Source organism: Hyla sarda, chromosome 3 (genome assembly GCF_029499605.1).
Source record: "Hyla sarda isolate aHylSar1 chromosome 3, aHylSar1.hap1, whole genome shotgun sequence".
NCBI lineage: Eukaryota > Metazoa > Chordata > Amphibia > Anura > Hylidae > Hyla > Hyla sarda.
The window spans coordinates 5295392-5323067 of record NC_079191.1 but is presented as its reverse complement, the minus strand read 5'-3'; the positions used below and the strand labels follow the sequence as shown (position 1 = coordinate 5323067).

Here is a 27676-nt window from a genome sequence, read left to right as displayed (position 1 = left end):
TCGTGGTGATCGTAGGTCGGGGGGTCACTGTATATATATGGTATGTCGGGGCCATCGTAGGTCGGGGGGTCACTGTATATATATGGTATGTCGGGGCCATAGTAGGTCGGGGGGTCACTGTATATATATGGTATGTCGGGGCCATCGTAGGTCGGGGGGGTCACTATATATATATGGTATGTCGGGGCCATCGTAGGTCGGGGGGGGTCACTGTATATATATATATATATATATATATATATGGTATGTTGGGGCCATCGTAGGTCGGGGGGGTCACTGTATATATATATGGTATGTCGGGGCCATCGTAGGTCGGGGGGGTCACTGTATATATATGGTATGTCGGGGCCATCGTAGGTCGGGGGGTCACTGTATATATGGTATGTCGGGGCCATCGTAGGTCGGGGGGGTCACTGTATATATATGGTATGTAGGGGCCATCGTAGGTCGGGGGGGTCACTGTATATATATGGTATGTCGGGGCCATCGTAGGTCGGGGGGTCACTGTATATATATGGTATGTTGGGGCCATCGTAGGTCGGGAGGGTCACTGTATATATATGGTATGTCAGAGCCATCGTAGGTCGGGGGGTCACTGTATATATATGGTATGTCGGGGCCATCGTAGGTCGGGGGGTCACTGTATATATATATATGGTATGTCGGGACCATCGTAGGTCGGGGGGTCACTGTATATATATGGTATGTCGGGGCCATCGTAGGTCGGGGGGGGTCACTGTATATATATATGGTATGTCGGGGCCATCGTAGGTCGGGGGGGTCACTGTATATATATGATATGTCGGGGCCATCGTAGTTCGGGGTGGTCACTGTATATATATGGTATGTCAGAGCCATCGTAGGTCGGGGGGTCACTGTATATATATATGGTATGTCGGGGCCATCGTAGGTCGGGGGGGGGTCACTGTATATATATATGGTATGTCTGGGCCATCGTAGGTCGGGGGGTCACTGTTTATATATGGTATGTCGGGGCCATCGTAGGTCGGAGGGGGTCACTGTATATATATGTTATGTTGGGGCCATCGTAGGTCGGGGGGGTCACTGTATAACTGTATATATATGGTATGTCAGGGCCATCGTAGGTCGGGGGGTCACTGTATATATATGATATGTCGGGGCCATCGTAGGTCGGGGGGGGGTCACTGTATATATATGTTATGTTGGGGCCATCGTAGGTCGGGGGGGGTCACTGTATATATATGATATGTCGGGGCCATCGTAGTTCGGGGAGGTCACTGTATATATATGGTATGTCGGGGCCATCGTAGGTGGGGGGGGTCACTGTATATATATGGTATGTCGGGGCCATCGTAGGTCGGGGGGGGGGGGTCACTGTATATATTTGGTATGTCGGGGCCATCGTAGGTCGGGGGTCACTGTATATATATGGTATGTCGGGGCCATCGTAGGTCGGGGGGGGGGGGGTCACTGTATATATTTGGTATGTCGGGGCCATCATATGTCAGGGGGGTCACTGTATATATATGGTATGTCGGGGCCATCGTAGGTCGGGGGGTCACTGTATATATATGGTTTGTCGGGGCCATCGTAGGTCGGGGGTCACTGTATATATATGGTATGTCGGGGCCATCGTAGGTCGGGGGGGGGGTCACTGTATATATATATATGGTATGTCGGGGCCATCGTAGGTCAGCGGGGTCACTGTATATATATATGGTATGTCGTGGCCATCGTAGGTCGGGGGGGTCACTGTATATATATGGTATGTCAGGGGGTCACTGTATATATATGGTATGTCGGGGCCATCGTAGGTCGGGGGGTCACTGTATAGATATGATATGTCGGGGCCATCGTAGGTCGGGGGGTCACTGTGTGTATATATATATATATATATATATATATATATATGGTATGCTGGGGCCATCGTAGGTCGGGGGGGGTCACTGTATATATAATGGTATGTCGGGGCCATCGTAGGTCGGGAGGTCACTGTATATATATGGTATGTCGGGGCCATCATAGGTCGGGGGGGTCACTGTATATATATATATATATATATATATATATATGGTAGATCGGGGGGGTCACTGTATATATATGGTATGTCGGGGCCATCGTAGGTCGGGAGGTCACTGTATATATATGGTATGTCGGGGCCATAATAGGTCGGGGGGGTCACTGTATATATAATGGTATGTCGGGGCCATCGTAGGTCGGGAGGTCACTGTATATATATGGTATGTCGGGGCCATCATAGGTCGGGGGGGTCACTGTATATATATATATATATATATATATATATATATATATATATATATATATATATGGTAGGTCGGGGGGGTCACTGTATATATATGGTATGTCGGGGCCATCGTAGGTCGGGAGGTCACTGTATATATATGGTATGTCGGGGCCATCATAGGTCGGGGGGTCACTGTGTATATATATATATATATATATATATATATGGTAGGTCGGGGGGGTCACTGTATATATATATGGTATGTCGGGGCCATCCTAGGTCGGGAGGTCACTGTATATATATGGTATGTCGGGGCCATCATAGGTCGGGGGGGTCACTGTATATATATATATATATATATATATGGTAGGTCGGGGGGGTCACTGTATATATATGGTATGTCGGGGCCATCGTAGGTCGGGGGGGGGTCACTGTATATATATGGTATGTCGGGGCCATCGTAGTTTTTACTGTTAATAAAAGTTCACCAAAAAGCTACATATAAACCTTAAAAGGCATTAAAGGGGTACTCCACCAGAAGACATATTTTTTATTGAAATCAACCGGTGCCAGAAAGTTAAACAGATTTGTAAATCACTTCTGTTAAAAAGTCTTAATCCTTCCAGTACTTTCTAGGGGCTGTATACTACTGAGCAAATGCTTTTGTTTTTGGATTTCCTTTCCGCCTGACCACAGTGCTCTCTGCTGACACCTCTGTCCATTTTAGGAACTGTCCAGAGCAGGACAGTTCCTAAAATGGACAGAGGTGTCAGCAATTTACAAAACTGTTTAACTTTCTGGCACCGGCTGATTTAAAAAAATAAAAAAACAAAAAAAAATGCCCTAAAATCCAAAACTAAACAGCATAAAACATAATACAAGAATTTGTTCCCTGTTCCCTTGAATAAAAAGTAAAAAAAAACATTCAGCAAAAAGTTTTATATATATTAGGGCTGCAGCTAACGATTTTATTTTAATAATCGATTAGATGGCGACTATTTCATTGATTAATCGGAAAAAAAATTGAAAATGCCCAGAAATGGGGTTTAGCTGATTGTACTTGAAAAATAATGTACAATCTCCATATTAAAAGTTTCTAACATGTCATGTGACCAAACAGTAGCAATTTGGGGCTATTTACCCTATTTTTCGCCGTATAAGACGCACTTTTTCTTCCCCAAAACTGGGGGGGAAAAAGTCGGCGCGTCTTATAAGGCGAATACACCCCTATTGCGGCGGTCCCTGCGGCCATCAATGGCCGGGACCCGCGGCTAATACAGGACATCACCGATCGCTGTGATGCCCTGTAATAACCCTTCAGACGCGGCGATCAAAGCTGACCGCCGCGTCTGAAGGGAAAGTGACACTAACCCGGCTGTTCAGCGATTTCACCGCGGCGTCCCGATCAGCCCGACTGAATAGCTGGGTTAGTGTTTACAGGACACCGGGAGGGACCTTACCTGCCTCTTCGGTGTCTTCTCCGTTCAGGGATCCCCTGATACTTGGACAGCAGTGTGAGGAGTTGTTCATTTGGAAGCCCAGATCCTGGATCTAGAGGAGCAACTGGCAACAATGAGACGGATTGACAACTTGGAGAGGAGTCTCCTGCTCACTGAGCAATTACTCTCTGGGGTAGAGGTGGGGAGGATAGTGGGACGGAGTTGCAGGACAGTCAGGCAGTTAGCTGAGTTACAGTGAGAAAACGGGGTAGAGGGGAAAGTGTCAGGGAGGCTAGTCCTGAACTGGCACACCCCAACAAGTTTGCCCGGTTGGCAGATGAGGGGGATGCCATTTCAGAGCTAGCAGAACTGCAGCAGGATACCGCCTCTGACCGCCAGGGGGGGGGGGGGGGGGGTCTGCTCCAGTAAGGAGGGAGGGAGGAGTACAGGGCAGGCCAGACAGGTACTAGTGGTGGGGGACTCAATTATTAGGGGACAGACAGGGCAATCTGTCACAAAGACCGGGATCACCGAACAGTGTGTTGTCTTCCTGTTTGTTCCAATCTCTGAGCAGCGGAGTACCCATTTAAACTCCTTGAATTTAACGTCCCTTAATTTTAAGTCCCTCTCACTTTTATACTCACACTCACTTGTATACTTCACACTCTTGTATACACACACACAATCACTAGCTTAGTATACTTTCTTTTATAGTCACCAGACACCACCGAAGTGAATACAAAAAATTAACCCTAAAAGGCAATGAACATTATAACTCAGAAATAGAGAATGAGGAGGCACTCACGGTTTCACGGTGCAGCAGTTTTCTTTATTTTCAGTGCAGGGTTGGAGCAGTACAGCATCCGCAGGACACCATTGCAGGAGCACAGGTGCAGTGAAACAATTGTACTGCTCCAACCCTGCACTGAAAATAAAGAAAACTGCTGCACCGTGAAACCGTGAGTGCCTCCTCCTCCTTCTCTCTTATTTATGGATGTTGCACTGTATGCTCTGGAGGATTGAGCGCCTCGGTTGGTTCCAGACAGTTTGTTGCTTTGCTGCAGCGCTGAGTGTTTGGCAGATAGCCAGAGCCTGCTAGAGACTGTTTCGGACCATAGACGCCAGTGCCGGTCTTTGTCTACCTTTCTCAACATTATAACTCATCCTGCAAAAAAGAAGCCTCATATGAAAAAAAAATGCAAAAACTAAACGGCACAAAATATAAAACACAATACAAGAAATGTTTTTATTTTCACTTCTCACAAGAAAAAGTTAATAAACGTTCACCAAAACATTTTGTATATTCCCCAAAAAGGAGGCATTAAAAATTCTAACTCGTCCCGCACAAAACAAACCACATATGGTTGCACCATATAAATAAAGTTTTTTTTCCTTCTCCCTAGAAAAAGTTATTAATCATTAAACATCCACCAAAATGTTTTATATTTATTCCCCAAAAAGGAGGAGTTTAAAATTCTAACTGGTCCCGCAAAAAACAACACCATACAGCAGAAAAAAATAAACAAAAAAACATAATTCAAGAAATATTTTTTTTCCGTTCTCTTGAATTAAAAGTTAATAAACAATCACTAAAATGTGAATATATATATAATTTTTTCTCCCTGAAAGGGAGGAATTAAACATTCTTACTTGTCCCACACAAAACAAGCACCATGCGGCGGCACCAGCAGAAAGATAACCAGAAAAAAGCCTTAAGAACTAAACTGCACAAACCATAAAACCTAATAACATAAAGTTTTTTTTTCCTTCTCCACGAAAAAAGTTAATAAATATTAACCAAAAAGTTTAATTTATTTTCCCCAAAAGGGAGGAATTGAGAATTTTAATTCGTCTCGCAGAAAAACCAAATAAAAAGTTTTCACCTTCAGAGTACGACAGTGTGCACCGCATTTTCCTCATGACCGCCGCTGCTCTGCTGGGTGTTGTAGTACCTGAGCAGCTCTATTAAATAGTGCCCCCTATAGTCTCATATAAAGAGCCAAGTTTATTGTGTCAGGACCATACCAAAATCTGTGCTGGCAGTCAGAGATTGGCCACATCCTTGCTTCCTACCCCCAGAGTCTGAACAGGCCTAATACTTGTGACAGCTGAGGGTTCGTTTCACTTGTAGGGAAAACATTTTGAGCTAAACACTTTAGCAGCACCGACTTCTATTCTGTCCTGATAGTTTGTCACAGTGTGTCAGTGCAGGATAAATGTATCAGTTTGGAGTCCAGACTGAGGTTTGTCTAGACCAGTGTTTCCCAACTCTGGTGCCTCCAGCTGTTGCAAAACTACAACTCCCAGCATGCTCAGACAGCCAACAGCTGTCCATTCTAGTTTTGCAACAGCTGGAGGCACCCTTGTTGGGAAACACTGTAATGCACTATGCCCCACCCCCACTTCCTGTAATCCATCCTGGTCTCTCTGTTACTAGAGATGGAATTCCCTTAACAACAGCCAGATTGCAGGGAAGTAATCTTCTGTCCACTATAGCCGGGCATGCTGGGAGTTTTACTTTTGCAACAGCTGAAGGCACCCTTGTTGGTAAACACTGTAATGCACTATGCCCCACCCCCACTTCCTATAATCCATCCTGGTCTCTCTGTTACTAGAGATGGAATTCCCTTAACAACAGGCAGTAGACCTCAGATTGCAGGGAAGGGATCTGCTGTCCACTTTGGCCAGGCATGCTGGGAGTTGTACTTTTGAAACAGCTGAAGGCACCTTAGTTGTGAAACCTTGATCTGCACTATAGATGCTCCACCCCCACTTCCTGTAATCCATCCTGGTCTCTCTGTTACTAGAGATGGAATTCTCCTAACAACAGGCAGTGGACCTCAGATTGCAGGGAAGTAACCAGCTGTCCACTTTGGCTATCAGGGCATGCTAGGAGATGTAGTTTTGCAACAGCTGGAGGACGACTGGTCAGATGTTTGTGCCACTTTAGACAGATGTGACCATCCAGTTCCCTAAGGGGCCCTCTTGTAATGTCACTGACCTGTCTCCTACTGTCTTAGGCTTTGAGATCCTCAACCGTGATGTCTTGTTCTGCATTAAGAAGGTAAAGGACCTGTACATCGACATCTGTGAGACGGAGCGAGCCATCAGCAACGAGGGTGAGAAGGAGCGAAACGTAATGCATTAGAAAACAGCGCCAGACTTGTGCACAGGTTGAATGTGGTATTGCAGATTTTTCCCTAACAGTCAAACTGCAATACCAGACACAACCCACTGTTTTGCGCTGTTTCTCCAGGATATGTGCAGTTCTACTTCTTATGAAATCTCCTAGGGCCAAATCCTGAGGCTGCACCACTGAGGTGGAGACCGCATGTGACATATTTAGGTATGCGGGGATGTAGATAAAGATGATTCAAATCTACACCAGGTCTTTGTAAGGACCCGTTATGTGTCGAATATCAGAGGGGCTGTCACATCATCAGAATGTCTCAGTAGTGCAGCCACAAGCTTTCAGCCTTGAAGCGAGCAGAAAATCACCAGAAGATATTTTTGAGGAGACAAAATGTTATTATATGTGTTCTGGTGTCTCCTACAGCCTCCGCTCCCAGAGATCCAGGTAGAATCATTGGGATGAAGCAAGAGCAGGGCCTCCGCCTGGACTGCTGCCGGAAGAAGAGCGCCAAGTCCACCACACACCATGGTGAGAAAATGTTGCTGGGTAGACAAAACTGCTGTAGGCAACATATCACCAGGTCTGTGGGGTGGATGGTACTTATGGGGGACCTATAGTTATCAGTGGTGTGATGATAAGGTGTACCTATATACCATGATCATCCATCTTATAAATACAAGGGTGTAGGAGCTTATATGTCTCCAGAATGAGGAGATGTCCAGGAGATCATATGTGTCTCCAGAATGAGAAGATGTCCAAGAGATCACATGTGTCCTTATAATGAGGAGATGTCCAGGAGATCATATGTGTCTCTAGAATGAGGAGATGTCCAGGAGATGATATGTGTCTCTAGAATGAGGAGATGTCCAGGAGATCATATGTGTCTCCAGAATGAGGAGATGTCCTGGAGATCATATGTGTCCCTAGAATGAGGAGATGTCCAGGAGATCATATGTTTCTGCAGAATGAGGAGGTGTCCAGGAGATATGTGTTTCTAGAATGAGGAGATGTCCAGTAAATCATATGTGTCTCTAGAATGAGTAGATGTCCAGGAGGTTATATGTGTCTCCAGAATGAGGAGATGTCCAGGAGATCATATGTGTCTCTAGAATGAGGAGATGTCCAGGAGATCATATGTGTTTCTAGAATGAGGAGATGTCCAGTAAATCATATGTGTCTCCAGAATGAGGAGATGTCCAGGAGGTTATATGTGTCTCCAGAATGAGGAGATGTCCAGGAGATCATATGTGTCTCTAGAATGAGGAGATGTCCAGGAGATCATATGTGTCTCTAGAATGAGGAGATGTCCAGGAGATCATATGTGTCTCCAGAATGAGGAGATGTCCAGGAGATCATATGTGTCTCCAGAATGAGGAGATGTCCAGGAGATCATATGTGTCTCTAGAATGAGGAGATGTCCAGGAGATCATATGTGTCTCTAGAATGAGGAGATGTCCAGGAGATCATATGTGTCTCCAGAATGAGATGTCTAGGAGATCATATGTGTCTGAAGAATGAGATGTCCAGGAGATCATATGTGTCTGAAGAATGAGATGTCCAGGAGATCATATGTGTCTGAAGAATGAGATGTCCAGGAGATCATATGTGTCTCTAGAATGAGGAGATGTCCAGGAGATAATGTGTCTCCATAATGAGGAGGTGTCCAGGAGATAATATGTGTCTCCAGAATGAGGAGATGTCCAGGAGATCATATGTGTCTCCAGAATGAGGAGATTTCCAGGAGATCTTATGTGTCTCTAGAATGAGGAGATGTCCAGGAGATCATATGTGTCTCTAGAATGAGGAAATGTCCAGGAGATCATATGTGTCTCTAGAATGAGGAGATGGCCAGGAGATCATATGTGTCTCCAGAATGAGTAGATGTCCAGGAGATTATATGTGTCTCCAGAATGAGGAGATGTCCAGGAGATCATATGTGTCCCTATAATGAGGAGATCTCCAGGAGATCATATGTGTCTCTACAGAATGAGATGTCCAGGAGATCATATGTGTTTCCTGAATGAGGAGCTGTCCAGGAGATCATATGTGTCTCTAGAATGAGCAAATGTCCAGGTGATCATATGTGTCTCCAGAATGAGGAGATGTCCAGGAGATCATATGTGTCTCCAGAGTGAGATGTCCAAGAGATCATGTGTGTCTCCAGAATGAGGAGATGTCCAGGAGATCATATGTGTCTCCAGAATGAGATTTCCAAGAGATCATGTGTGTCTCCAGAATGAGATGTCCAAGAGATCATGTGTGTCTCCAGAATGAGGAGATGTCCAGGAGATCATATGTGTCTCCAGAATGAGGAGATGTCCAGGAGATCATATGTGTCTCCAGAATGAGATGTCCAGGAGATCATATGTGTCTCCAGAATGAGATGTCCAGGAAATCATATGTGTCTCCAGAATGAGGAGATGTCCAGGAGATCTTATGTGTCTCTAGAATGAGCAGAGGTCCAGGAGATCATATGTGTCTCCAGAATGAGATGTCCAGGAGATCATATGTGTCTCCAGAATGAGATATCCAGGAGATCATATGTTTCTCCAGAATGAGATGTCCAGGAGATCATGTGTGTCTCCAGAATGAGGAGATGTCCAGGAGATCATATGTGTCTCCAAAATGAGGAGATGTCCAGGAGATCATATGTGTCTCCAGAATGAGGAGATGTACAGGAGATCATATGTGTCTCCAGAATGAGGAGATGTCCAGGAGATCATATGTGTCTCCAGAATGAGGAGATATCCAGGAGATCTTATGTGTCTCCAGAATGAGCAGAGGTCCAGGAGATCATATGTGTCTCCAGAATGAGGAGATGTCCAGGAGATCATATGTGTCTCCAGAATGAGCAGAGGTCCAGGAGATCATTTGTGTCTCCAGAATGAGGAGATGTCCAGGAGATCATTTGTGTCTCCAGAATGAGGAGATGTTCAGGAGATCATATGTGTCTCCAGAATGAGCAGAGGTCCAGGAGATCATATGTGTCTCTAGAATGAGGAGATGTCCAGGAGATCATATGTGTCTCCAGAATGAGTAGATGTCCAGGAGATCATATGTGTCTCCAGAATGGGGAGATATCCTGGAGATCATATGTGTCTCCAGAATGAGTAGATGTCCAGGAGATCATATGTGTCTCCAGAATGAGGAGATGTCCAGGAGATCATATATGTCTCCAGAATGAGCAGAGGTCCAGAAGATCATATGTGTCTCCAGAGTAAGTAGATGTCCAGGAGATCATATGTGTCTCCAGAATGGGGAGATATCCAGGAGATCATATGTGTCTCCAGAATGAGGAGATATCCAGGAGATCATATGTGTCTCCGGAATGAGATGTTCAGGAGATCATATGTGTCTCTAGAATGAATAGTTGTCCAGGAGATCATATGTGTCTCCAGAATGAGGAGATGTCCAGGAAATCATATGTGTCTCCAGAATGAGGAGATGTCCAGGAGTTCATATGTGTCTCCAGAATGAGATGTCCAGGAGTTCATATGTGTCTCCAGAATAAGATGTCCAGGAGTTCATATGTGTCTCCAGAATGAGGAGAGGTCCAGGAGATGATATGTGTCTCCAGAATAAGATGTCCAGAAGATCATATATTTCTCCAGAATAAGATGTCCAGGAGATCATATGTGTCTCCAGAATGAGGAGATGTCCAGGAGATCATATGTGTCCCTATAATGAGTAGATGTCTAGGAGATCATATGTGTCTCCAGAATGAGATGTCCAGGAGATCATATGCTTCTCCAGAATGAGATGTCCAGGAGATCATATGTGTCTCCAGAATGAGGAGATGTCCAGGAGATCCTATGGGTCTCCAGAATGAGGAGATGTCCAGGAGATCCTATGTGTCTCCAGAATGAGATGTCCAGGAGATCATATGTGTCTCCAGAATGAGGAGATGTCCAGGAGATCCTATGGGTCTCCAGAATGAGGAGATGTCCAGGAGATCCTATGTGTCTCCAGAATGAGGAGATGTCCAGGAGATCATATGTGTCTCCAGAATGAGGAGATGTCTAGGAGATCATATGTGTCTCCAGATTGAGATGTCCAGGAAATCATATGTGTCTCCAGAATTAGGAGATGTCCAGAAGATCATATGTGTCTCTAGAATGAGTAGATATCCAGGAGATCCTATGTGTCTCCAGAATGAGATGTCCAGGAGATCATATGTGTCTCCAGAATGAGGAGAGGTCCAGGAGATCATATCTTTCTCCAGAATGAGATGTTTAGGAGATCATATATGTCTCCACAATGAGTAGATGTCCAGGAGATCATATGTGTCTCCAGAATGAGCAGAGGTCCAGGAGATCATATGCGTCTCCAGAATAAGATCATATGTGTCTCCAGAATGAGCAGAGGTCCAGGAGATCATATGTGTCTCCAGAATGAGGAGATATCCAGGAGATCATATGTGTCTCCAGAATGAGGAGATGTCCAGGAGATCATATATGTCTCCAGAATGAGGAGAAGTCCAGGAGATCATATGTGTCTCTAGAATGAGATGTCCAGGAGATCCTATGTGTCTCTAGAATGAGGAGATGTCCAGGAGATCATATGTGTCCCAGAATGAGGAGATGTCCAGGAGATCATATGTGTCTCCAGAATGAGGAGATGTCCAGGAGATCATATGTGTCTCCAGAATGAGAAGATGTACAGGAGATCATATGTGTCTCCAGAATGAGGAGATGTCCAGGAGATCATATGTGTCCCAGAATGAGGAGATGTCCAGGAGATCATATGTGTCTCCAGAATGAGCAGATGTCCAGAAGATCATATGTGTCTCTAGAAGGAGGAGATGTCCGGGAGATCATATGTGCCTCTAGAATGAGAAGATGTCAAGGAGATCATATGTGTCTCCAGAATGAGCAGATGTCCAGGAGATTATATGTGTCTCCACAATGAGCAGATGTCCAGGAAATCATATGTGTCCCTATAATGAGGAGATATCCAGGAGATCATATGTGTCTCTACAGAATGAGATGTCCAGGAAATCATATGTGTCTCTAGAATTATCAGATGTCCAATAGATCATATGTGTCTCCAGAATGAGGAGATGTCCAGGAGATCATATGTGTCTCTAGAATGAGCAGATGTGCTGGAGATTATATGCGTCTCCAGAATGAGGAGATGTCCAGGAGATCACATGTGTCCTTATAATGAGGAGATCTCCAGGAGATCATATATGTCTCCAGAATGAGGAGATGTCCAGAAAATCATATGTGTCTCTAGAATGAGTAGATGTCCAGGAGATCATATGTGTCTCCAGAATGAGTAGATGTCCAGGAGATTATATGTGTCTCCAGAATGAGAAGATGTCCAGGAGATCATATGTGTCTCCAGAATGAGTAGATGTCCAGGAGATTATATGTGTCTCCAGAATGAGAAGATGTCCAGGAGATCATATGTGTCTGCAGAATGAGTAGATGTCCAGGAGATCATATGTGTCTCTACAGAATGAGATGTCCAGGAGATCATATGTGTCTCTAGAATGAGGAGATGTCCAGGAGATCTTATGTGTCTCTAGAATGAGTAGATGTCCAGGAGATCATATGTGTCTCCAGAATGAGTAGATGTCCAGGAGATTATATGTGTCTCCAGAATGAGAAGATGTCCAAGAGATCACATGTGTCCTTATAATGAGGAGATGTCAAGGAGATTATATGTGTCTCCAGGATGAGAAGATGTCCAGGAGATCATATGTGTCTCTACAGAATGAGATGTCCAGGAGATCATATGTGTCTCTAGAATGAGAAGATATCCAGGAGATCATATGTGTCTCTAGAATGAGGAGATGTCCATGAAATAATGTGTCTCTAGAATGAGAAGATGTCCAGGAGATCATATGTGTCTCGAATGAGGAGATGTCCAGGTGATCATATTTGTCTCTAGAATGAGGAGATGTCCAGGAGATCATATGTGTCTCTAGAATGAGGAGATGTCCAGTAGATCATATGTGTCTCCAGAATGAGGAGATGTCCAGGAGATCATATGTGTCTCTAGAATGAGGAGATGTCCAGTAGATCATATGTGTCTCCAGAATGAGGAGATGTCCAGGAGATCATATGTGTCTCTAGAATGAGGAGATGTCCAGGAGATCATATGTGTCTCCAGAATGAGGAGATGTCCAGGAGATCATATTTGTCTCTAGAATGAGGAGATGTCCAGGAGATCATATGTGTCTCTAGAATGAGGAGATGTCCAGTAGATCATATGTGTCTCCAGAATGAGGAGATGTCCAGGAGATCATATATGTCTCTAGAATGAGCAGATGTCCAGGAGATCATATGTGTCTCTAGAATGAGGAGTTGTCCAGGAGATCATATGTGTCTCTAGAATGAGCAGATGTCCAGGAGATCATATGTGTCTCCAGAATTAGATGTCCAGGAGATCATATGTTTCTCTAGAAGGAGGAGATGTCAAGGAGATCATGTGTCCCTATAATGAGTAGATGTCTAGGAGATCATATTTGTCTCCAGAATGAGATGTCAAGGAGATCATATGTGTCTCTAGAATGAGGAGATGTCCAGGAGATCATATGTGTCTCCAGAATAAGGAGATGTCCAGGAGATTATATGTGTCTCCAGAATGAGGAGATGTCCAGGAAATCATATGTGTCTCCAGAATGAGGAGATGTCCAGGAGATCATATGTGTCTGCAGAATGAGATGTCCAGGAGATCATATGTTTCTCCAGAATGAGGAGATGTCCAGGAGATCATATGTGTCTGCAGAATGAGTAGATGTCCAGGAAATCATATGTGTCTCTAGAATGAGGAGATGTCCAGGAGATCATATGTGTCTCCAGAATGTGGAGATGTCCAGGAGATCATATGTGTCTCTAGAATGAGTAGATGTTCAGGAGATCATGTGTGTTTCTAGAATGAGGAGATGTCCAGTAAATCATTTGTGTTTCCAGAATAAGGAGTTGTCCAGGAGGTTATATGTGTCTCGGTAATAAGGAGATGTCCAGGAGATCATATGTGTCTCTAGAATGAGGAGATGTCCAGGAGATCATATGTGTCTCCAGAATGAGATGTCAAGGAGATCATATGTGTCTCCAGAATGAGATGTCCAGGAGATCTTATGTGTCTGCAGAATGAGGAGATGTCCAGAAGATCATATGTGTCTCCAGAATGAGGAGATGTCCAGGAGATCTTATGTGTCTCAAATGAGAAGATGTCCAGGAGATCATATGTGTCTCCAGAATGAGGAGATGTCCAGGAAATCATATGTGTCTCTAGAAGGAGGAGATGTCCGGGAGATCATATGTGCCTCTAGAATGAGAAGTTGTCCAGGAGATCATATGTGTCTCCACAATGAGCAGATGTCCAGAAAATCATATTTGTCCCTATAATGAGGAGATCTCCAGGAGATCATATGTGTCTCTACAGAATGAGATGTCCAGGAGATCATATGTGTCTCTAGAATTATCAGATGTCCAATAGATCATATGTGTCTCCAGAATGAGGAGATGTCCAGGAGATCATATGTGTCTCTAGAATGAGCAGATGTGCAGGAGATTATATGCGTCTCCAGAATGAGGAGATGTCCAGGAGATCACATGTGTCCTTATAATGAGGAGATCTCCAGGAGATCATATATGTCTCCAGAATGAGGAGATGTCCAGAAAATCATATGTGTCTCTAGAATGAGTAGATGTCCATGAGATCATATGTGTCTCCAGAATGAGTAGATGTCCAGGAGATTATATGTGTCTCCAGAATGAGAAGATGTCCAGGAGATCATATGTGTCTGCAGAATGAGTAGATGTCCAGGAGATCATATGTGTCTCTACAGAATGAGATGTCCAGGAGATCATATGTGTCTCCAGAATGAGGAGATGTCCAGGAGATCATATGTGTCTCTAGAATGAGAAGATATCCAGGAGATCATATGTGTCTCTAGAATGAGATGTCCATGAAATAATGTGTCTCTAGAATGAGATGTCCAGGAGATCATATGTGTCTCGAATGAGGAGATGTCCAGGAGATCATATGTGTCTCTAGAATGAGTAGATGTCCAGGTGATCATATTTGTCTCTAGAATGAGGAGATGTCCAGGAGATCATATGTGTCTCTAGAATGAGGAGAGGTCCATGAGATCATATGTGTCTCTAGAATCAGGAGATGTCCAGTAGATCATATGTGTCTCTAGAATGAGGAGATGTCCAGGAGATCTTATGTGTCTCAAATGAGAAGATGTCCAGGAGATCATATGTGTCTCCAGAATGAGGAGATGTCCAGGAAATCATATGTGTCTCTAGAAGGAGGAGATGTCCGGGAGATCATATGTGCCTCTAGAATGAGAAGTTGTCCAGGAGATCATATGTGTCTCCACAATGAGCAGATGTCCAGAAAATCATATTTGTCCCTATAATGAGGAGATCTCCAGGAGATCATATGTGTCTCTACAGAATGAGATGTCCAGGAGATCATATGTGTCTCTAGAATTATCAGATGTCCAATAGATCATATGTGTCTCCAGAATGAGGAGATGTCCAGGAGATCATATGTGTCTCTAGAATGAGCAGATGTGCAGGAGATTATATGCGTCTCCAGAATGAGGAGATGTCCAGGAGATCACATGTGTCCTTATAATGAGGAGATCTCCAGGAGATCATATATGTCTCCAGAATGAGGAGATGTCCAGAAAATCATATGTGTCTCTAGAATGAGTAGATGTCCATGAGATCATATGTGTCTCCAGAATGAGTAGATGTCCAGGAGATTATATGTGTCTCCAGAATGAGAAGATGTCCATGTGTCTCTACAGAATGAGATGTCCAGGAGATCATATGTGTCTCCAGAATGAGGAGATGTCCAGGAGATCATATGTGTCTCTAGAATGAGAAGATATCCAGGAGATCATATGTGTCTCTAGAATGAGATGTCCATGAAATAATGTGTCTCTAGAATGAGATGTCCAGGAGATCATATGTGTCTCGAATGAGGAGATGTCCAGGAGATCATATGTGTCTCTAGAATGAGTAGATGTCCAGGTGATCATATTTGTCTCTAGAATGAGGAGATGTCCAGGAGATCATATGTGTCTCTAGAATGAGGAGAGGTCCATGAGATCATATGTGTCTCTAGAATCAGGAGATGTCTAGTAGATCATATGTGTCTCTAGAATGAGGAGATGTCCAGGAGATAATATGTGTCTCTAGAATGAGGAGATGTCCAGGAGATCATATGTCTATCTAGAATGAGATGTCCTGGAGATCATGAGTTTTTCTAGAATGAGATGTCCAGGAGATCATATGTCTTTCTAGAATGAAATGTCCAGGAGATCATGTCTCTCTAGAATGAGATGTCCAGATCATATATGTCTCTAGAATGAGGAGATGTCCAGGAGATCAAATGTGTATCTAGAATGAGCAGATGTCCAGGAGCTAATATGTGTCTCCAGAATGAGTAGTCCAGGAGATCACATGTGTCTCCAGAATGAGGAGTAATCCAGGAGATCATATGCGTTTCCAGAATGAGATGTCCAGGAGATCATATGTGTCTCCAGAATGAGTAGATGTCCAGGAGATCACGTGTCTCTAGAATGAATAGATGTCCATGAGATCATGTGTGTCTCCAGAATAAGCAGATTTCTGGATGTTGAATCTCTTTTGTTGCTCTTTCACAGTTTGTAACCCAGATTTACGGCTGAGGATCATGCAGGACGACCAAGTGCGGCAGAGCCCAGTACACAGCAGCGGTGAGTCAGTGCCCGGGGCTGGCAGTGCCAATACACCGTATATATACAGTGCCATTTATAAATAAATATATACACAGTGCACATATACATAGTGATTTATAAATCATCAGTAGATTTTACACAGTGGTGTATAACATAGTCTTCTGTGTACACAGCGGATCCCATTGTCACCTCCGTCTTCTCACTGCAGAAGGATAAAGAGGAGCCTTCCCCGGTGGACAGTACCGAGGGCCGCACCGTCCCTGTCAGCCGTGAGTTCTGAACCATGCAGAGTAGATGGATGTTGGAAGGTTGTATTGTGTTGTGATGTTTTTTCCACCACCAGCCCCAGGTCCCAAGTGTCTCCACTATAAGAGTCCAGGTTATGAATATTTCTGACTACAACCTAAAGGGTTAATGGAACCCCAGTTACCAGGAGAACAGGGGCACTGCAGCAGCCATGCTGTAAATTGATAAACCAAGAGGTCCCACATGTATGTGGAGATGGACTAGAGAGCGGTCTGTATATAGGGCACTGCCACAGTCATCCTGTAGGGCAGTGAGGCAGCAGGACTCACAGGCTTTATGTATGAGTGGGTGGAGGAAGAAGGACTCACAGGCTTTATGTATGACATAGTGGGGGAAGCAGGACTCACAGGCTTTCTCTATGAGATGGTGGGGGAAGCAGGACTCACAAGCTTCATCTATGAGATGGTGGGGGAAGCAGGACTCACAGGCTTTATGTATAGGTGGGTGGAGGAAGCAGGACTTACAGGCTTTATCTATGAGTGGGTGGGGGAAGCAGGACTTACAGGCTTTATCTATGAGTGGGTGGGGGAAGCAGGACTCACAGGCTTTCTCTATGAGATGGTGGGGGAAGCAGGGCTCCCAGGCTTTATGTATGAGATGGTGGGGGAAGCAGGTGTCATGTCTGTCTTGGTCTGTGTTTACACACAGCTATTGGATTTGGTTCTGTTTGTATAGTTTTATGTTCCCCGGCCAGGGAATAGTTAAAGCCTAGGCTTTCTATCCAATAGCTCATAGGGTGTGTCTACATAAGATCTGCTCAGCCTAGCTTCTGGGCTGGTGATTTGCATCTTGACTTCCTGACATGCTGCTAGAGCTCTTGGTGAAACACTCCTTGTTTTTGAGCTTTTAATCTACTATCTCTCTTTTAGCATGCACCTTGCATTTATCTTTGATATGTTCTGGGCTTTTACCCATGGTTAGATAGCATGCTCTTAGTAGATTTTAATCCGTGATTGTGTAGTCGGTTTTAGGATTGTATGTTCTTTCTGCCATGTATCTGTTCACACTGTGTTACCGGTCCATGGGGACAATCCTGTGTCTACTGGAGGTTTGGGGATTGTGATTATTTCGGTTTAGCGATAGATCCCGTTTACCTTTGTGTAGGGGACTCAGAGGGTATTGTTATTCCTGTGTCTACCAGAGGTTTTCTAGGGGATTAAGTTTATTCCTGTTTGTTCCTGGAGTCTGTTCAGACTCTTCCGTTTCCTTGTCTGGTGTTTTGAACTCTATGGGGGACATGTATCATTATTTGTGTATGGTAGAAGCAGTTTACCCCTTTTCCCGAATTCTAAATTATGTGCAGAAGCGCTAAATTTATCAATCAAGCGCAATGAGCTTCATAAATTTGGGGTAAATATAGTAATCTCCTAAATCCACTCTTTGGAAAATAGAATAGATGATTTAGAGCATCTTGCTACGTTAAGTCCAAGATGGCTTATATTTGCGCCAAAAAAACAGCACTTGCTGCAAAATTTTTGGTGTAAAGGAAAAGTATGCAGTTAATAAATCCATGTGTACTATAGATGTCACTCCAAGGTACCCCAATTCGGACACATCTGGAGGACATGCTCTACCAAAACGTGCGCAAAAAAATGCGCAAAAAAAGGGCTTGCGCAAAATTTTGCGCAAAAAAATACACACAAAACAGGGGTAAAATCTTTGATACATGTCCCCCTATATGCTTATTAGTTCTTTATTCAGATCTTTGGAGTTTTTGTACATGCACTGATCTTAGAGTACATGATCACTTAGCTGTGCTTTACCATAGGTCTATAGTGTCCTCTGTGCTGCTCACTTATCTGTGTCCTCTAAACTTAAAGTTATTATAGAGTTCTATGTTCCTGTTATGTTTCTGGATTGAGACCCACTGTTTATTAGTATGTGTTTTTATGGCAACTGCACTTTAGCTCAGGGAGGGACTGGCGCCCAGCTGTCGATCCACCGTTTAGGGTGGATGGGCAAGTAGGCAGGGAGAGTGGCAGGGAGCTGCGGATGCGCTATGTATCACCCTATGCTGCGGATGCCCTATGTGTCACCCTATGCTGCGGATGCCCTATGTGTCTCCCTATGCTGTGGATGCGCTATATGTCTCCATATGCTGCGGATGCCCTATGTGTCTTCCTATTCTGTGTATGCCCTATGTATCACCCTATGCTGCAGATGCGCTATGTGACTCCTATTGCTGCGGATGTGCTATGTGTCGCCCTATGCTGCAGATACCCTATGTGTCTCCCTATACTGCGGATGTGCTATGTGTCTACCTATGCTGTGGATGCGCTATTTGTCTCCGTATGCTGCGGATGCCCTATGTGTCTTCCTATTCTGTGTATGCCCTATGTGTCTCTCTATGCTGCAGATGCGCTATGTGACTCCCATTGCTGCAGATGTGCTATGTGTCGCCCTATGCTGCAGATGCCCTATGTGTCGCCCTATGCTGCGGATGCGCTATGTATCACCCTATGCCCTAGATGCCCTATATGTCTCCCTATGCTGCGGATTCCCTATATTTCTCCCTATGCTGCGGATGTGATACCTGTGATCCTACCCTGGGCCCATGTGTCTGTTTGCAGCAGCAATCCACTGCTACGAGCAGACACACAGGGATCTGCGAGTCTAAACTGAGTGCATGCGCAGTGTACTCACGGACATCACAGGCATTCCCCTGCTTTCTGAGCTTGGCCAAGAGCGGCCGCGATATCTGACAGTAAACTGTGCATGCGCTCAGTTTACTACAGACTCACAGAGCAGACACGCGGGCACAGCAGGGAGCTCATTCTATGGATGGTCATCGGCGCATCCGCAGTGTGAAATACCCTTCAGATGAGCAACTTCTGACCTTCCCCTTGTGCTGACAAATCCAATAACAAACTGATTAAAACCAAAAATGTATATATTGAAACCAAAAAAGATGAGGGAAGCGGCGGGAAGGTCGATGACCCGCAGGTCACTGGGATGGGATGAAAGTCTGTAATAATGCAGTGTGTTATAAAATCATGTCACGTTGTTATAATCATATATAAAGGTGTCAAGGTTGGCTGCTGGTTAGGCCGTAAAATGTGCGTGACTGCCGCTGTATACTGCTGAGTGTCGACCAGACAAAAAGTTGGTATATATCTCCTTCTCAGTATATAGCTGCCCCAAGGAGTTCTGTTTATTGTACAGAAGTACATTGGTTTTTACATTTGACAAAAAGGGAGGTTAGTTATCACGTCAAAATCATCATGTTATATTTTGATGGTTATTTAAGTATTGCGTCTGTATATATATTAGCATATTAAACATTAATTTCTTTCTTGGCTGTAGTTCACTGATCTTGCCTTTCCCCCTATCTACCAGAAAATTCCGGATATATCTGCCCTTCTGCACAGTCTATATTTCTTCAAATATTTTGTCTCCAACTTTCAACTCCTCTTCTTATCTTGCGTCGTTCAGCCTCGTCCCAAGGTCTTCATCTTCTTGGTCACAAGCAAATAGCAAGCTGATATGTCTCATAAGGAAAGTAATGTTTTTCTGCAGCATATTAGCATATATATCTCTATTTTTAAGATATATATACACACAGTGGGGATCAAAAGTTTGGGCCCCCAGGATAAATTTGTATTAATGTGCATAAAGAAGCCAAGGAAAGATGGAAACATCTCCAAAAGGCATCAAATTACAGATTAGACATTCTTATAATATGTCAACAAAAGTTACATTTTATTTCCATCATTTACACTTTCAAAATAACAGAAAAGAAAAAAATGGTGTCTGCAAAAGTTTGGGCACCCTGCAGAGTTAATATCTTGTACTGCCCCCTTTGGCAAGTATCACAGCTTGTAAATGCTTTTTGTATGCAGCCAAGAGTCTTTCAATTCTTGTTTGAGGTATCTTTGCCCATTCTTCCTTACAAAAGTCTTCCAGTTCTTTGAGATTTCTGGGCTGTCTGTCACGCACTGCTCTTTTAAGGTCTATCCATAGATTTTCAATTATGTTGAGGTCAGGAGATTGTGAAGGCCATGGCAGAACCTTCAGTTTAGGCCTCTTGATGTAATCCCCCGTGGATTTCGAGGTGTGTTTAGGATCATTATCCATTTGTAGAAGCCATCCTCTCTTTATCTTCAGCTTTTTCACAGATGGCATCAAGTTAGCATCCAAAATTTGCTGAAATTTTATTGAATCCATTTTTCCTTCTACTCGTGAGATGTTCCCTGTGCCACTGGCTGCAATACAAGCCCAAAGCATGATTGATCCACCCCCATGCTTAACAGTTGGACAGAGGTTCTTTTCATTAAAGTCTGTTCCCCTTCTTCTCCAAACGTACCTTTGCTCATTCTGGCCAAAATGTTCAATTTTAACCTCATCGGTCCACAGAACTTGTTTCCAAAATGCATCAGGCTTGTCTATATGTTCATTTGCAAAGTTCAACCACTGATTTTTGTGGTGAGGACGTAGAAGAGGTTTTCTTCTGATGACTCTTCCATGAAGACCATATTTGTGCAAGTATCTCTTTATAGTGGAATAGTGTACCACAACTCCAGTGTCTGCCAGATCTTTCTGGAGGGATTGTGCAGTCAAACGTGGGTTTTGAATTGTTTTTCTCACAATCCTGCGAGCTGTTCTGTCTGATATTTTTCTTGGTCTTCCAGATCTTTCGCTAACTTCCCCTGTTCCTGATGACTTCTATTTCTTAATTACATTCCGAACAGAGGATATTGACATCTGAAAACATTTTGCTATCTTCTTATAGCCTTCTCCAGCTTTGTGAGCGTCAACTATTTTCAGTTTCAGATTTCTAGACAACTGCTTAGAAGAACCCGTGGTGCTGATTGTTGGGGCAAGGTCAGATGAGTCTGGGCATTTAAAACCTTTGAGATTGACATCACCCGGTCTTCCCAGATGATGATTGAGAACAATCCGTGACACTGGCAGGTCTCAGCTTTGTAAAGGGGCAGTGCATGCTATAAATTCTGCAGGGTGCCCAAACTTTTGCAGACGCCATTTTTTTGTTTTCTGTTATTTTGAAAGTGTAAATGATGGAAATAAAATGTAACTTTTGGTGACATATTATAAGAATGTCTAATCTGTAATTTGATGCCTTTTGGAGATTTTTCCATCTTTCCTTGGCTTCTTTATGCACATTAATACACATTTTTACCTGGGGTGCCCAAACTTTTGATCCCCACTGTAAGGTTATCCTTCATGTAAAATAGAGATAGGGATAAGGCTATCCTACCTATAAGATAGGGATAGTAGCTGGGGGCCTCCGCTAATAGCTGGCATGCAGCGATTGCTGCAGTCGGCTATTAACTCTTTAGGTCGCCGCTGTCAAAACTGACAGCGGCGTCTAAAGGGACCTTTAAAAAGTCTCTAGTGGTCCAGTGGGGTGGATCGCAGGGCAATCCACTGTGTAGGTAGCCGAAGGGCTTACCTCTCTTTCCTGCCCATCCACGGCTCTGCATTTGGCTGCACCAGGCTCTACCAAATGATTGCATAGCACACAGATCTATGTGGTTCTATGGAACTTCATTGATCTGTATGAGGAATCTACTGATTCCTCCTAAAAGTCCCCTAAGAGACTAATAAAGTGTAAAAAAAAAAAAAAACACACACACACATTAACCCTTTCCCTCCTAAAAGTTCAAACCACCCCCATTTTCCGTATAAAAAACATGTAAACAAACTAAAAATAAACATATTAGGTATCGCCACCTGCATAATTGTCCAAACTATAAAAATATAACATTATTAATCCCGTACGGTAAATGGCGTAAAAGTAAGAAAAAATACAAAATCCTAGAATTGCATTTTTTTTTTATTTTTTTTTATTATATCCTCCTGAAGTGCAATGGAATAGTACTGTTTATTTATTTATTGGGTGGGGTGGGGTGTAGCAAAAATTGTGTGAAAAAAGAACATTTTTAAAACATTTTAAATTATGATATTCTTGATCCTGCACCATAAACTAATCACAGGGTGACGAGGTTCTTTATAATTACTATTCAGGCATAAACCTGATCAGCCAGAAATAGGCTTTATATTACAATCAGATAGGCGTGGCTATTCCCCGCGGCTGCCCCGCCCATCCCCTGTATGTCAGCGCTGGGACTGACATGTATTATCCATATGTGCGGACGGAGAACATTCAGCTTTATAAGAATAACCAGTGCCCGTTCTCCTGTCTGCTTACAGTGCCGGTGCAGCGGGCGGCGAGTTTTCATATCAAGTTGAATGTTCGGCGCCCGCACATAAGGATAATATGTGTCAATCACACAGCAGTCCCCGCGCTGACATACACGGGATGGGCATGGCAGCTGCGAGGAATAGCCACGCCTATAAAGATAATATATGTCAATCACACAGCGGTCCCAGCGCTGACCTACACGGGATGGGTGTGGCAGCCGCGAGGAATAGCCACGCCTATAAAGATAATATGTGTCAATCACACAGCGGCCCCAGCGCTGACATACACGGGATGGGCATGGCAGCTGCGAGGAATAGCCACGCCTATAAAGATAAAATGTGTCAATCACACAGCGGTCCCCGTGCTGACATACACGGGATGGGCGTGGCAGCCGCGAGGAATAGCCACGCCTATAAAGATAATATGTGTCAATCACACAGCGGTCCCAGCGCTGACATACACGGGATGGGCATGGCAGCTGCGAGGAATAGCCACGCCTATAAAGATATGTGTCAATCACACAGCGGTCCCCGCGCTGACATACACGGGATGGGCGTGGCAGCCGCGAGGAATAGCCACGCCTATAAAGATAATATGTGTCAATCACACAGCGGTCCCAGCGCTGACATACACGGGATGGGCATGGCAGCTGCGAGGAATAGCCACGCCTATAAAGATAATATGTGTCAATCACACAGCGGTCCCCGCGCTGACATACACGGGATGGGCGTGGCAGCCGCGAGGAATAGCCACGCCTATAAAGATAATATGTGTCAATCACACAGCGGTCCCAGCGCTGACATACACGGGATGGGCATGGCAGCTGCGAGGAATAGCCACGCCTATAAAGATAATATGTGTCAATCACACAGCTGTCCCCTCGCAGACATACACGGGATGGGCATGGCAGCTGCGAGGAATAGCCACGCCTATAAAGATAATATGTGTCAATCACACAGCTGTCCCCTCGCAGACATACACGGGATGGGCGTGGCAGCTGCGAGGAATAGCCACGCCTATAAAGATAATATGTGTCAATCACACAGCTGTCCCCTCGCAGACATACACGGGATGGGCATGGCAGCTGCGAGGAATAGCCACGCCTATAAAGATAATATGTGTCAATCACACAGCGGTCCCCGTGCTGACATACACGGGATGGGCGTGGCAGCCGCGAGGAATAGCCACGCCTATAAAGATAATATGTGTCAATCACACAGCGGTCCCAGCGCTGACATACACGGGATGGGCGTGGCAGCCGCGAGGAATAGCCACGCCTATAAAGATAATATGTGTCAATCACACAGCGGTCCCAGCGCTGACATACACGGGATGGGCATGGCAGCTGCGAGGAATAGCCACGCCTATAAAGATAATGTGTCAATCACACAGCGGTCCCCGTGCTGACATACACGGGATGGGTGTGGCAGCCGCGAGGAATAGCCACGCCTATAAAGATAATATGTGTCAATCACACAGCGGTCCCAGCGCTGACATACATGGGATGGGCATGGCAGCTGCGAGGAATAGCCACGCCTATAAAGATATGTGTCAATCACACAGCGGTCCCCGCGCTGACATACACAGGATGGGTGTGGCAGCCGCGAGGAATAGCCACGCCTATAAAGATAATATGTGTCAATCACACAGCGGTCCCCGCGCTGACATACACAGGATGGGCGTGACTGTTGCTGACTGTAATATAAAGTATATTTCTGCCTGAATAGTAATTATAAAGAACCTCGTCACCCTGTTACCAGTTTATGGGGGAGCAAATTCGTGAAAGGGAACGGAATCTGTTCCGAACACTGGAGCTGGCGCCGGGAGCTCGTGACGTCATAACCTCGCCCCCTCATGATGTTACGCCCCACCCCCTCAATGCAAGTCTATGGGAGGGGGCGTGACATCCATCACACCCCCTCCCATAGACTTGCATTGAGGGGGTGGGGCGTAACATCACAAGGGGGTGGGGTTATGACAAGCTCCCGGCTCCAGCGTTCGGACAAGCTCCCGGCTCCAGCGTTCGGAACAGTTTGTTCCAAACGCCGAGCAGCGGATTACCCCTTTAACGTTTCAGCCATTTTCACTGAGACAGATAGAACAATATTAATGTTATCATCTCACACTTGTGTCCAGATTAGGAATATAAACTATATAGAACCGGTAAGAAGACTGCTGGGTGGCACTGCCACTCAGGCGTCACACTCTGTGCAAAAATGCCCTTCAACGAAAACACCGGGGGGAGGAAAATATATTGGGGGAACACATGACCAGAAAAAAGCAACAATATGGCGAAAAACTAAAGAAATGATGGCAGTGGCACTCACCCATAAAAACTAAAGAAATGATGCCAGTGGCACTCACCCATAAAAACTAAAGAAATGATGCCAGTGGCACTCACCCATAAAAACTAAAGAAATTATGCCAGTGGCACTCACCCATAAAAACTAAAGAAATGATGCCAGTGGCACTCACCCATAAAAACTAAAGAAATGATGCCAGTGGCACTCACCCATAAAAACGTTTACTTTATTTTTTAATTTAAAGCGCATCGTCAGACAGTCGGGAATCGAAGGTCTGGGAACTGCATCAGCCGAAGCTGAGCGGTGAGAAAATAGGCAAAAGTTTTAGCGGTCAAACACTCGTTTCCTCCGGCCTCCTATTTTCTCACAGTTTTTATGGGTGAGTGCCACTGGCATCATTTCTTTAGTTTTTATGGGTGAGTGCCACTGGCATCATTTCTTTAGTTTTTATGGGTGAGTGCCACTGGCATCATTTCTTTAGTTTTTATGGTTGAGTGCCACTGGCATCATTTCTTTAGTTTTTATGGGTGAGTGCCATTGGCATAATTTTTTTAGTTTTTCGCTAAACTATATAGAACACTAGCTGAGTACCCGCCGTTGCCCGATTTTTCCTACCTTATCCTTGTGAGGGAGGAAAAGCAACAAAGGAGGAAGCTTTTTTCCTCATATCCCGTCCCTAAATCCTGATCCCATATCCCGACCACAAATACCCTCCTCATATTCCGAACTCATATCCCGTCCTCATATCCTTTCCTGATATTTTGTTCTCATATCTCGACCCCATATCCCATCCCCATATCCCGTTCCTATATCCTGACCTCATATCCTGTCCCTATATCCCGTCCTCATATCCCGTCCCTATATACTGACCTCATATCCCGTCCTCCTATCCCGTCCCTATATACTGACCTCATATCCTGTCCTACCATCCCGTCCTCATATCCTGTTCTTATATACCAACCTCATATCCCGTCCCTATATAATGACCTCATATCCCCTCCTCCTATCCCGTCCCTATATACTGACCTCATATCCTGTCCTACTATCCCGTCCTCATATCCTGTTCTTATATGCCGACCTCATATCCCGTCCCTATATACTGACCTCATATCCTGTCCTCCTATCCCGTCCTCATATCCTGTTCTTATATGCCGACCTCATATCCCGTCCCTATATACTGACCTCATATCCTGTCCTCCTATCCCGTCCTCATATCCTGTTCTTATATGCCGACCTCATATCCCGTCCTTATATCCCGTCCCTATATCCCGTCCCTATATCCTGACCTCATATCCTGTCCCTATATCCCGTCCTCATATCCCGTCCCTATATACTGACCTCATATCCTGTCCTCCTATCCCGTCCTCATATCCTGTTCTTATATGCCGACCTCATATCCCGTCCCTATATACTGACCTCATATCCTGTCCTCCTATCCTGTTCTTATATGCCGACCTCATATCCCGTCCTTATATCCCGTCCCTATATCCCGTCCCTATATCCTGACCTCATATCCTGTCCCTATATCCCGTCCTCATATCCCGTCCCTATATACTGACCTCATATCCTGTCCTCCTATCCCGTCCTCATATCCTGTTCTTATATGCCGACCTCATATCCCGTCCCTATATACTGACCTCATATCCTGTCCTCCTATCCCGTCCTCATATCCTGTTCTTATATGCCGACCTCATATCCCGTCCTTATATCCCGTCCCTATATCCCGTCCCTATATCCTGACCTCATATCCTGTCCCTATATCCCGTCCTCATATCCCGTCCTCATGTCCTGTTCTTATATCCCGACCTCATATTCCGTCCCTATACACACACATACATAAATACACATACACACACGTTAAGTTTTATATATATATATATATATATATATTTCTCGAGTCATCATAACTAAATATTCTAATCTAATGGATACATAGAACAGGATTGTGTATCTGTGCATTCTATGAGCAGTGTATATGAGATGTGCTGACACATTATTTACCGAGCAGACATCTCCCTCATCAGGGGTCATAAACTTCTCCTCCATAAGATGAAGACTCGTACAGTCAGAGCTCATATATGTGGATTCTTCTCTATACATGGTGGTTTGTTATACACAGGCTAAAAGAGAACATATATTCACCTATGTACCTACACCACCTTTTGTGGGAGAAGAAGCAGGACTCACAGGCTTTATCTATGAGATGGTGGGGGAAGCAGGACTCACAGGCTTTATGTATGAGGTGGTGGGGGAAGCAGGACTCACAGGCTTTATTTATGATTGGATAGGGGAAGCAGGACTCACAGGCTTTCTATATGAGATGGTGGGGGAAGCAGGACTCACAGGCTTTATCTATGAGATGGTGGGGGAAGCAGGACTCACAGGCTTTATCTATGAGAGGGTGGAGGAAGCAG

General features: G+C 44.6%; 1 protein-coding gene across 6 annotated transcripts in view; it reads left to right on the top strand.

The window, feature by feature from the left end:
* LOC130361122 (zinc finger protein 235-like) overlaps positions 1-27676 on the top strand; it is a 145038-nt gene that overhangs the window by 40390 nt on the left and 76972 nt on the right. For all 6 annotated transcript variants that reach the window (XR_008890883.1, XM_056563706.1, XM_056563703.1 and 3 more), the window contains exons 4-7: positions 6687-6785; positions 7223-7327; positions 16437-16508; positions 16664-16759. Coding sequence is in view for 5 of the 6 variants with exons in the window: in XM_056563706.1 (XP_056419681.1) it covers positions 6687-6785; positions 7223-7327; positions 16437-16508; positions 16664-16759 (372 nt within the window). In the remaining variant the exon portion in view is untranslated. The remainder of the gene's footprint in view (positions 1-6686; positions 6786-7222; positions 7328-16436; positions 16509-16663; positions 16760-27676) is intronic.